General features: G+C 41.5%; 1 protein-coding gene across 1 annotated transcript in view; it reads right to left on the bottom strand.

Annotated features, from left to right (window-relative positions):
- Nucleotides 1-12,134, bottom strand: part of CMTR1 (cap methyltransferase 1) — a 37,504-nt gene that overhangs the window by 22,058 nt on the left and 3,312 nt on the right. The window contains exons 3-10 of the mRNA XM_081854154.1: nt 9,653-9,807; nt 6,054-6,212; nt 5,370-5,462; nt 2,409-2,480; nt 1,936-2,030; nt 1,784-1,856; nt 1,365-1,563; nt 771-889 (exon numbers count right to left, since the gene is read on the bottom strand). Of these exons, the coding sequence (XP_081710280.1) occupies nt 771-889; nt 1,365-1,563; nt 1,784-1,856; nt 1,936-2,030; nt 2,409-2,480; nt 5,370-5,462; nt 6,054-6,212; nt 9,653-9,807 (965 nt within the window). The remainder of the gene's footprint in view (nt 1-770; nt 890-1,364; nt 1,564-1,783; nt 1,857-1,935; nt 2,031-2,408; nt 2,481-5,369; nt 5,463-6,053; nt 6,213-9,652; nt 9,808-12,134) is intronic.

Genomic DNA, 12,134 nt, shown 5'->3' with positions numbered 1-12,134 from the left:
CCTTCCCTCTTTGGAGAGCGTGACAAGTCACTGCCTGCCCACTGAGCTGCATGCTGCCTTCTCCCCTCCCTGGGCTTAACGTGCGCTTTTGCCTTTCCATAATCTGTCAGGGAAGAGGAAGCTTGCTTCTCACTTTCAGTAAAGAGGTAACTGAGATAATAGTCAGTAAGGATGGAGTGGGGAGTGAGCAGAGAATTGGTGGAAGTAGTCCTCCTTAGTCCCACACTCAGGAGGGTGGGGGATCATCTTCATGGCACTGTGCCTCATTGAAGAGTCTGTTCCTCCTCTGCATCATCCTTCTCTTCACACCTATCAGTTCTAGGAAGTGCTCATCACACAAGGAGCCACTGTCATTGTCTGTCACACAGTGTACACACACATACACACAGAGTGTGTATTATTCAACTAGAAGGAACAAGGATGCACTTGCAGAGGGTAGCAGCAGCTTTCGTGCTGTACACTGAGTGCTCAGATATGCTGGAGAGGGACATCAGCAACAAATCTATGTTGTGATGTTCTATGAACCAGCACACCATGTATTTGTTGATTTTATTTGTACTGAAATGAAACCATTAATCCAATCCCAAAACAAAACGGATCCATTATCTATATCCAGAGGTAATCCTGTGTGTGTGTGTGTGTGTGTGTGTGTGTATAAGCTCTCTGAATCATCACATCACATTTATAACAAGCTAAATGTCACATCACAATGCACAAAGTTAGGTCCCTCTCTTAGCTCAGTGAACAAAGGGGAAAGAGAAGGAACATACCCCATCAGCCATCAAGAAATGTACCCCCTTGCGATCTGTATTGTCCAGCACAAAATTCTGGAAGGCAGTGATGTTCTCGGGACGGGTGATGTCTCCATCTCCCTCAATTCCTTCTTCACCTGTGAGCAAGGAAAGCAAGGAATTTGCTCTCGTCCGCTGTGTATTATTGTCATTACATACCACAGAATCATTTCCAAAGATTTCTCATTATTTCATTTTAAAAACTTATGACTACATTTCTGCATAAAGTGATCTGAGAAGTTTTGTAAAAGAAGCGCCACTTCTCTCGCCTCTTGTGATGTTGGTATTCCTTGCTATCCTTGGTAGTTTCCACACTTGATTACATCCTTTGTTTAAAAAAATGGGACACAGTGGCAACAATCTGTGTATCCTGCCTGTCTGTCTCTAAGATCAAATGGCAATCAACTTTCAAAACATATACAACTTCTGTAGGTACTGATAGAGCTGTCCCCAAAATGTTTCCCATTTAAAAATGCACATGCATTCAAAACTCTTTAAGTCTTTCACTTGACACTGAAGATGAACGATGAGGGGGTGGGGAGAAGGTTGCCATACATACATGCTTATACATACCATAGTAAGGCTCGAAGAGCTCACTAGAAGCAGCAAAGAAATCCTCCAATTTGAAATCATTTGGTCCTTTTAAGGTCATGCCAAAACCTTTTGCATGCCACTTCTTCCTCCAGAGGACATACTCTGAGAAGCCCCCAGGGCCAGCACATACATCAGCAAAGTACAGGAGCTCTGCATCACGATCTCTGATCAGAGGTTTCTGCCAAAATGGATAAGGGATGAGACTCAAAGCACCTCAACAGAAGCAACTGACTAACCAAAGCAACAACTGCATTGCCGTACTGTATCCCTGACTGCCGGGGCACTTAAAAAAAACAAAAAAACCCCAACTATTTTAGTAAAACTCTGAAGGACTTTTCCACCCAATTCCCCCATTCACAGAAGACACTGAAGATTTAGAGATATAGAGAAACCTTTACCCCTCGAGAATCCTTTGGGTTTGTAAACATGTGGTCGAAGACGTAGTCTAGGTTTGCCATCTTCATTGCTGCTCTGTAAATGCAAGAGGGAAACTTGTTAAGAGTCTGCCCTTGCTAACTCAAGGGCTGCAAATCTGAGATCCTCCATTGACCTGTTTAGGAAGAAGACTCCACGGATCATCTCATAGGGGTTGGACCTTGTACGAGCTCGGCGCATTTCCTCCCCATCCAGCTCATCAAACACGCTCTGGAAAAAGAAGGAACAAGTCTAATTTGACAAGGAGGTCAAATTATAGTTAAGTAATATCAAATTACAGGAACCTAGCTATAGGGGAATAGCAATGAGCTCAAAATTCTCTAGCTGGAGGTATTAAGATGCAATAACTTTGGCAGCACCACTACAACCTTTTAAAGCCAGTAAGAAACAAAGGCCTGTCAAGTGAGATTTAAAACACTGAGAATTAAATTCTGGCCTCGAAATTAACGCCTTATATTGCATGGATGAAGTGTCAAGGTCTCTTGACCCCCAATGTCTCAAAACAACCAACTCGCAGAGCCTCCAGATCTTAGATATACTCCCGTTCTCTTCCACGGAGAGGCTATGTCCCCAACAGACAAAACTCACCTTGCACTGAAGCATATTCTGTAGGAGTTCTTCTCCACAGAAATGTGTTTCATCATCAATCACCAGTTTTTTCTAGAGAATAAAATATGGGGGAAATGAATAAACAAACAGAACATCTTCCTCTTTATTAAGACAATGTGGCAAGACACCTTTCATGAAAACATGCAGATCTAACAAAAAACAATAGTTTGAGGCATCTGCTCTCAGGTGGAAACTCTGACCTACACCTTGTGTGCCAGATAAACAGACACATCACTTTTTCAGTATAAGAAATAGGACTGAGGGACTGGAACTGTAGACACCTGCCTTTATCAACAGCTTCCCACATGTGATTCTTTTTCAAACTTTGAAAAGAAATAGTTTAAAGAATCATGGGCTAAATGGAATACTTATCTGATTTGGGGCCACACTTGCTGATCAAGCAAGTGATGCACATGGAAATGGCTTCAGACAGGAGCCAATTTCTTACAGAGCTTTGCTTTTAAAAAAATAAATCACCTATGCTAATAAAAACTTGGCTCAAAACACTGAGAGGTGACATTTAGCAAATATCCCTATGTGTGAACCCACTCCAGACTTTTTGGGTTGACATCAGACAGCCAAACTTGATAACTAGGTGCCATCATCACATACTGGCTACATGATCTCCACTTCATAGGCTCAGGTAGCCTGCAAGAACCACTCTCTAGTTAAAACAAAAAGCATGTACATGTTGCCAAAGCTGCTGCTGAAAGGGATGTAAAAAAGGGATGCTGGGAAGGGGGCTCCTGAAGAATATTTTGGTGGTCTGAAAAATCTCTTGGGAGTATGGAAAACATTCACCCAGTTTTAATTTTAAAAAACTGTGCAAAAAGGCAACTTAATGAAACTCTGCATATAGGAAACAGCTTTGGTGTGACGTGCTCAAGGCTACCAATGAATTTATTTGATATTTAAGATCAAAGCCTTGCTGCTTGATCTACCCACACTGGAAGAATGGCAGATGCAACTGATAGACTATATGGAATTGGCTGAGATGACTGGCAGAATCCGAGACCTGGGAGAGGAGAAGGTTGAAGAAGATTGGAAGAAATTTAAGATTTACTTCCAAAAATACTGTAATTTGGTTGAATGTTAAGAAGGATGCTAGATCATAAATAATTCGACACCACTAAATTAGATGGAATTAGGAAGATAAGCGAGATTGAAGAAAATAACTTTTTGGAGAAGTGTTAGGTTATTTTTTCAATTTGTGGAATACAAGAATGTAAACTAGATGATAAGTTGCTGGCAAAAACTTACGGTGATGAAAGTGGGAGCGGGAGATGTGAGGGAGTCCAAAGAAGTTATGAAACTATGTTATGATATATGTTATATTGTTTATTGTTTTTTCATTTGTATTTAAAAAAATTTGAATAAATATTTATAAAAAAAACCAAAACAAAGCCTTGCTGCTTGGGTCCAAGCCCAATGCACTCTTAACAAGGGCTCATAGCACTTTTTATAAGGGTCAGAAGCAAGGCTGATCAATAATCAGTCTGTTTCACTGCAACAGGAAACAGTATACAAGTACATATTGGGAGTATGCATCTATTTCTACTTCAGTTTTCAATCTAAGAACAGTTAGATATCTACTCACCAGGCAGACTAATAAACATGGCATTTTGCAGCCTGAAGAAAAGTGGGGAAGCTAGCTTTGTATAAACACCCTTAAGAATCACTGCGGTACATCCAACACTTACCACTATATATCATTAATAAAAACGGCTGGTATCCAAGGAAAAGAAAAATCCTGTCACGGCTGTTATTTACACTTCTGGCTAGGCTGCAGCCTTTCAAACTATATCACTGGTGAGCAGCAATATTCTGTGCCAGGCAGACAGAGAACACTGTACAAAATGAGAGCATCACTACGGAAAATGCGGCTTCCTGCTGTTGTGATTAAGCAGCTTGTCAAGGTACTCAAGCTCTCACAAATGCAGCAATTACAAGGATGAAGCTTATTCGCGCTGCAATCTGATACTGAAGAACAGAGTGAGTAGCCCTCGAATACCCAAGTATATTAATTTGCTCCCTTCACGTGGAAGTATGGACTCAGGTTGAGAACACAGAACTCAGCAAGATAATGAGTGTAAACACACCAACCTAGGACCCAGGCCCACATCACCCAGCAAAACATTTTTAGTACAGAAAATGGAAGAGCTGGACTGTTCACAGGTCCTTCTCAACAGATGGTTGTTGTTAGTCAAGTAATAAATTATTATTATTAGATATAAACAACAATATGACATTCTGTAGACATCTGAAGGCAGCCCTGTATCAGGAAGCTTTTAATGTCCAATGTATTGTGTGTTCTTTATATTCTGTTGAAAGCCTCCCAGAGTGGCTGGGGCAACCCAGTCAGATGAGCGGGGTATAAGTAATAAATTCTTATAAAAACCATTATAGTTCGGAAGTGAATGTTAGCCAAAACATTGGGTGAACATGGGCAGTCACCTTCTCTTAAGTCTAACACTACCTGACAGGGTCAACATGAGACTAAAATAGAAGAGGAACCATATATCGCACCCTCAACTCTTTGGAGGAGGACAAAACAAAAATGCAATATATAAATTGTAAATAGAAATTCATTTATATAGGAGTTCACTGTGGACCAAGCACTAAAATAAAATGTTTGGAGCTCATCTGTAATTTTAATAAAAAATATTGAGAAAGTCAAAATCATCTAATTATATTTTTATTGGCATTTATTAAATGTATTTTTTTACTTCAGTTGGCTTCCCTAATATTAATTATATTTTAAAATGTTTACTCAATATTTTGGTCATTCTGACCCGGTCTTAATGTGTTTGTGTCAGGGAAAGGGCATCACTCAAACTGCATTACACTTTTGCATGCAGAATGGCACCTCTGGACTTGGTACCCAGCCTCTCTGAATTCTTAATTGGCTTAGCCCTTAACTCTCCTCCCCATGCTTCATACCTTGCCTATAGTCATCCAATCCTTCATTTCCTCAGCATCTGGAATTTCAGTGGTACATTCTGGGAACCAGTCCACTTGCTCATAAGCGCTAGCCTGTGAACATAAGAAAAGATAAGTAAAAAAGAAGACTGTGTATGCTGCAGCAAAATTTAACTCCCTTAATATTTGGAAGTAAACCAGAAGCTCAACACAATCTTTTAAGGCTGAAATTCAAATAATGTCTTTAAGAGAACCATAGTGTTTTCATAACACATGGGCAGGCAATATGTTCATGTGACAATTAAGAATAAGGAAGTTGAAATAGATTACCAGACAGAGGACAGGATTCACTTAACAAATCCTGTCAGAGTCCTGAATAAGGACTTCCACTTGCGCATCAGGGCTTTCTCCCCTCTCTTCAACCCACTCCGGGCTCTGGGAGGTGGGGTGGGGTTGATGCAGGGGGAAGAGAGGGGGGAATAATTCCATCTGGAAAGCTAAAATTATTGTGCTGATGGAACGATCAGAAGAGCAAAGGGCTGAATTCCTCCCAGAGGCTAGCACCATTTGCAAGATAAAAGCCTTCAAACCAAGGGTTATTTTGCCACGAACTTCACCTGAGCCAGTGGCGAAAAGACCACTGCCTAACAGATAAGTGGAAAGCACAAAAAACATGTGGAAGGAACAAAATGTGCACATAATTACCTCTGGCTCATCCTGCCAGTTGATGTTGACTTCTCCATCAAATCCTTTCAGAGTCAGCCCCAGACCTCGTCTTCCTTTCTGTTTGGAGGCCTCAACGATTTCTTGTCTCCCCTGGCCATATTTTCCAAGACCTTCACCTTCTCGGAAACCCATTTTGGCCTGTAAGCCAATGCAGAATAAGCTCCTTAGTAACTCTAACAACAAATTTATGCACTACCTTCTGTGCTTAGGCTGAGGACTAGCAGAATAAATAAATAAATCAGGCCATCTTAGACTCCTGTGATTAAAAAATATTGAGTGCACTTAATGAATCTCATAGAAGACTTCTGGACTCTCCTTCAAGTGTGTTCAACTTAATTAGGATGAAGCTAGATCAACAGAATGAAACATGTAAACACAACAACAAAAATGAACTGCCTTGCTACAAATGAGTAACCTGTGAAGAACTCAATAGCTATTTGCCATTTGTCATGTTTATCAACCTCTAAGTACTCTGGGCTCTTTGGACAGAAAAGTCTGTAATGAGACTACAGTTGTGATCATGGTCTCTCTCTTTGTCTCACACATGTCAGAAGCCCAAAGCAGTTCATGTGAACCTCACAACAGTAAACAGATGGGATTCGGTTAGCCATAACCCTTCAGCCAACAGTAGGATTTTCAAACTTGTGTTCCAGGGAACTCTGGGGTTCCTTGAAAGCTTATCAGGTATAACTTAAAGCAGAGGTTGCCAAATGGTGGTCTGTCCACTTCCTTCAGTTGGTCTGCAGCATGTCTGTGAAGAGCAGGTAGACGGCCAAGTTCTAAGGTGAGTGGGATGGACTGGAAGTGATTGGGAGGAGGCATTTGAAAGGAGTGGAGAAGACTAGAGGTTTAAAAGTTTAATCTTGATTTCATTAAAGAGAATGTAGCATCATTACAATTGCTAAAACAGACAGAAAAATCATTAAGTAGTCCACCAAGACCCTCCGTAATTTTCCTGTGGTCCATTGTGGGGGAAGTTTGAGAACCACTGTCTCAACAAACAGATCAGGTAGGTAGCTGTGTTGGTCTGATGCAGTAAAAATAAATAAATAAATAAAACAAACTTAGTTGGTCTCCAAGGTGCTACTGGACAATTTATTAATTTATTAATTTATTTCAACGAACAGATCAGTAATGGCAAACAGGTTTCCCTGTAAAACAGCTCACATAAACATCTAGAAGATGGAAGTAGCAGGAGAACTGGGGTACATTCTATGCTACACTCTCAATTAACACAGAGTGACCCTAGGATCCTCTGCTATGCACAGGGATTCTATAGCAGAAATGTGAAGATTCAGCCTGCCATGAAGAGGTTCCTTGAAGACAGACACTTGAAAACCATAGAAATAAAGCAAATAGAATTATAGATCTTGTCGGTTATATTTTTTGATTGAAAATATTTTTAAAATTCCTTTACACTATTAAACACCTGCTGTGCTCTTACAGATATAATTTAAAGTCAGGAAGGAAAAACAGTACCGAACAGTGTTTGAAAGACTGCAAACCCCAGTTCCTCAACTGTCAATTAAAGAAAGCCAAGGTCTGAAGGGGAGGTCTAGCTTTGTGGCTCAACTCTCTGGAATGTTACTGTTGGAGAGACAGGATTTTCGTACTGTAGCACTGCCACCCTCTGGAATTCCCTCCCTAGAGAGACCCACCTATATTCTTCCTTGCAACTTTTTAGGAAGCAAGTGAAAATATTTCAGATCAGGACACCATTTTGACTTTTGATATTTTATTTTGTATTGGTTCTTATTGTTACGATTCACCTATAGTTTGTTACCTTGGGCAGAATATTTTGTAATTAAGTAGATCAACTATTTCTTTGGCAGCATTTATTCTTTTAGAAACATATATGAGCCAGGGATGTTCAACCAGAGTTGTGACATTCCTTGGGGAAATCAGAAGCTGCTTAAACAACTTTACTCCTAGAAACACAAAGAGGAATATAGCACTCACTCAATTTCTTGTAATATAACTATCAGGAACTGATTCCTCAGCTAATCTACACAAATAATCACACACAAACAATATAAGCTTGGAGGGGCTCATTTATCTCCTAACAACTGCACATATTTCTTTAGGAGAGCTCACCTCACACTGAGAACTGTAGCTCTAGCACAGCTTACAGCAAACCCTCTACCATGAAAGTAATTACTGAATTCTGTGATGGATTTAATTAACTGCTCACTGACAGATAAGAAACAGGCAGGCCTCTATGAGCCAAGGGCAATACTGATGAGGGCCGAGTTATTTTCATAAGGCCTGAGCACTTCACTCAGAAAAGGTGCATCACAGACAACCGGAGCTCTGAATTTCCTCCCCAATATAATGCTTGCATAATTCCCTGGCAGGGTTCCTGTGCTTTTAATACCTGTGTGACATACTGAAATTCAAGAAGTGGAGATTTCCATATCGTTGGATCACAAGGATAAGAAAAGCTTCACCTGCTTCTGCCTGCTATGAAGCAGTTCAAGATTACCAGGAAAAAGATGTCCGTTCTAGACTAAGGGACAGGTTGTCCCAAGTTCAATTTCTGCAACCTGTCCAATACAGCTGAAGTTGTTGTTGTTAAAATACTGAAGATTGGAACATTTTATTATAAAGGCAAGATCCATTTTTTGTATTATGTGGAAGGTCAGATCTAAAACCTGCATGATACTTCATTGAAGTTATGCACACTTGCCTAGGATGAACTATTCCATATTTCAAAAAAGTTGTTTAAACTATGCACACACAGGAACTCACATGGTACCAAACAGCAACATGACTCCAGTGCCCCAAACAAGGAATTCCATTTGAATCTAATTTATTTTAAAGATTCATTGCGCTAGGAGTCCATCTGAAATTCTGATAGCATGAAGTAAAGAAAAAGAAGGGGGCTACAGAGTATGAACGTTTGGATGTAGTCTGAGAACATAGGTGCACTGAAGTTTTGCTTTTGCTCCTAAGGAAATATAATAATCATGGGTGAAAAGGTTTATAATGCAGATTCCTCTGTCCCAATTCACGTTGTAAATGGCAATACTAAAAGCAAAAGAAGAGTGCTGAAATCACCTCTCTAAAATTCTTAGCATATAGGAAAACCAAACTTTGGTTCATACCTTTCCCTGAAATGCCTCTTTCCAGAAACTTGCAAACAGCAGGTAAGGAGACATTTAAGGACAGCAAGTATGACGGGGCAGGTAAGTACAATGTGGAGTGCTAAGCATATATGTTTCAGCATACATGGTTTGAAGTGCTACTCAAAACAGATAACCATTCCTTGATTTTGAACCAGATATGCGTTCAAATTTTAAAAGTTTCTCCACCACCAACTACAGCTAGAAATAAGCTCCTAAAAATAAATGGTACAACTTGAAACTCAAAGGCAAATTATGCAATTTGCAACCTGACTGTGACTATGCAGCCTTCCAGCTTTCCTAACTTACTGAAAGAGCACTCTGGACACATATTTGGGCCAGACATGTTCCAATATAGTTGGGAAAGGGAATCCTACCAAATGGATCCCACTGACAGTGCTCTTATTTCCCCCGATTCGGTTTCCACAGGATGTTTGCAAGGCTGCTCTGACCTACCATGAGTTTCTGGGACACGCTGTTATACATGGAGTATCGGGAGGATGTGCCCTGTACAAGGGAGTCTGCGCTGAACTTATTGCTGAAAGAGCCAAGGACAGGCCGCCTCTCACTGATCTCGCCATCAGATTCGCTGCTGCTTGTGGTGGAAGACTCTGAAAACCAAGCAAAGGGAAGAAACGCTCAGTCTATGCCACAGTATAATCAAGTTATTCATGGAGAAGAACATAGATCTATCTAGCTCAGTACTGTCTACTCTGGCTGGCAGCAGCTCCCCACGGTTTCAGACTTATCTGGAGATACTGGGGTATGAATCTGGCACTGTTTGCATGTCAAGCATTTGCTCTACCACTAAACTATGGCACTTGAGCCTTACAGTTCAATTCTCTGCAGGAAATCATTTTAAACTGCCACCAAGTGCTGTAGGAAGCAGACATCCCTCAAACACAATCCTTAGTGTTGCACTGGCTTCATGTGACAAGGAAGGAGATTCCAATTAAACAGCAAGAAAAACTTTCTAGCAGTAAGAGAAGAAGAAGAAGAAGAGTTTGGATTTGATATCCCGCTTTATCACTACCCGAAGGAGTCTCAAAGCGGCTAGAAGTCCTCAAACCGCCTGCGGTTCCTGCGCAATGTTTGCCATCTTGCCAAAGGTTGCAGGCAGCTTTACCTGCAGCAATTGCATGTTGATTGCCCTCTTAGAAGACAAAGTCCAGCAACTGGAGGAACGTGTAGCTACGCTCCAAAGAATTAGAGAGCTGGAGCTCTTCTTGGAAGCAACAGAGCACACCGTCTCCACCAAGGAGGAAACAGGGGACTCACCTGAGAAGGAGGCTAGTTCACCAACACAGGAGCCAGATATATGGAGAAACGTGACTCAAAGAAGTAGGAGGCCCAGGGTTCGCTCTGATTGTTTAGAAATACACAATCGCTTTGAGGTCCTCTCCCCTAGCATGGAAGACGAAGAGCAGACTCCATTTGAGGATCTCTCCCTCATTACAGTCGATCAGGTATATGAAGACGAGCAGCAAAGTCAGTCCTCAGGGAATGTGCAGGCGACCTTGGAACGGACAGCTCACGGAAGAACCCCGACCAGACCTAAGAGGAAGCGTGTAGTGGTGATAGGGGATTCCCTACTGAGGGGAACAGAAGCAGTGATCTGTGGGCCTGACAAGATGTCTCGGGAAGTGTGCTGTCTCCCCGGGGCTAAGATCCAAGATGTAACTGAACGACTGCAAGGAATCATAAAACCCACTGACAAATACCCCTTCCTCTTGGTTCATGTGGGAACCAATGACACTGCAAGCAATAGCCTTCAGAAGATCAAAAGAGACTACAAGGCTCTGGGCAGGAAATTGAAGCAATTAAATGCACAAATTGTCATCTCATCTGTCCTCCCAGTTGAACGACGTGGCCCAGGGAGAGAAGGAAAAATAGTGGAAGTGAACAGCTGGCTTCGCAAATGGTGTAAACAGGAACAGTTTGGATTCTTAGATCACCGACTACAGTTTCTTGAAGATGGACTTCTGGCAAGCAATGGGCTGCACCTCACAACGGTTGGGAGGAATGTTTTTGCCAAAAATCTCAGAAACCTCATCAGGAGGGCTTTCAACTGACTAATGTGGGGGAGGGAGACAGTGCTCCTGAAGGTAGGAGTCTATCAATTGATGAAGAAGATCATCCAAATGTCATAGACCAAATGGAGCAAACAGCACGCAGACCTAGTGGTGGGAGGAAAAAAATCCTTAAATAAGAGACACGGGGGAATGATTAATGGACTTCAATGTCTGTACACTAATGCGCAAAGCATGGGTAATAAACAAGATGAGCTTGAGCTCTTGGTACAGCAAACTAAAGGCATCACTGAAACCTGGTGGGATAAGTTCCACGATTGGAATGTAATAATGGAGGGATACAATCTATTTCAGAGAAACAGACCAGACAAGAAAGGAGGAGGAGTGGCGTTATATGTCAGGGATGTGTATACCTGTGAAGAGATCCAAGATTTAGAACCTCAAAGCCAAAGTGAGAGCATTTGGGTCAAAATTAAGGGAGAGAAGAATAACAGTGACCTCATTGTGGGAGTTTACTATAGATCCCCAAGCCAAACGGAGGACATAGATGATGCCTTCCTGGAACAGATGCCCAAGCATGCAAAAGGAAGGGAGATAGTAGTAATGGGGGACTTCAATTACCCGGATATTTGTTGGATGTCAAACTCAGCCAAGAGCATAAGGTCAAACAGATTCCTCACTGGCCTTGCAGACAACTTCATTGTCCAGAAAGTGGGAGAAGCAACAAGAGGAACAGCCATTTTAGATCAGGTCCTAACCATCTTAAGTAGAAGATGGATGGCCGTCAGTCATGGAGCTGAGTCAGAAAAGTTGTTTTATAGACTGCAATAACAAATGAAAATTCCACTGACTTGTTTGTACCCTATATAGCCCCCAGTGCCTCTGACCTCACATGGTACTCACAATGG

This window comes from Podarcis erhardii (assembly GCF_964252035.2).
Source record: "Podarcis erhardii genome assembly, chromosome: 3".
Classification (NCBI taxonomy): Eukaryota; Metazoa; Chordata; class Lepidosauria; order Squamata; family Lacertidae; genus Podarcis; species Podarcis erhardii.
This window is presented reverse-complemented; position numbering and strand designations above follow the sequence as displayed.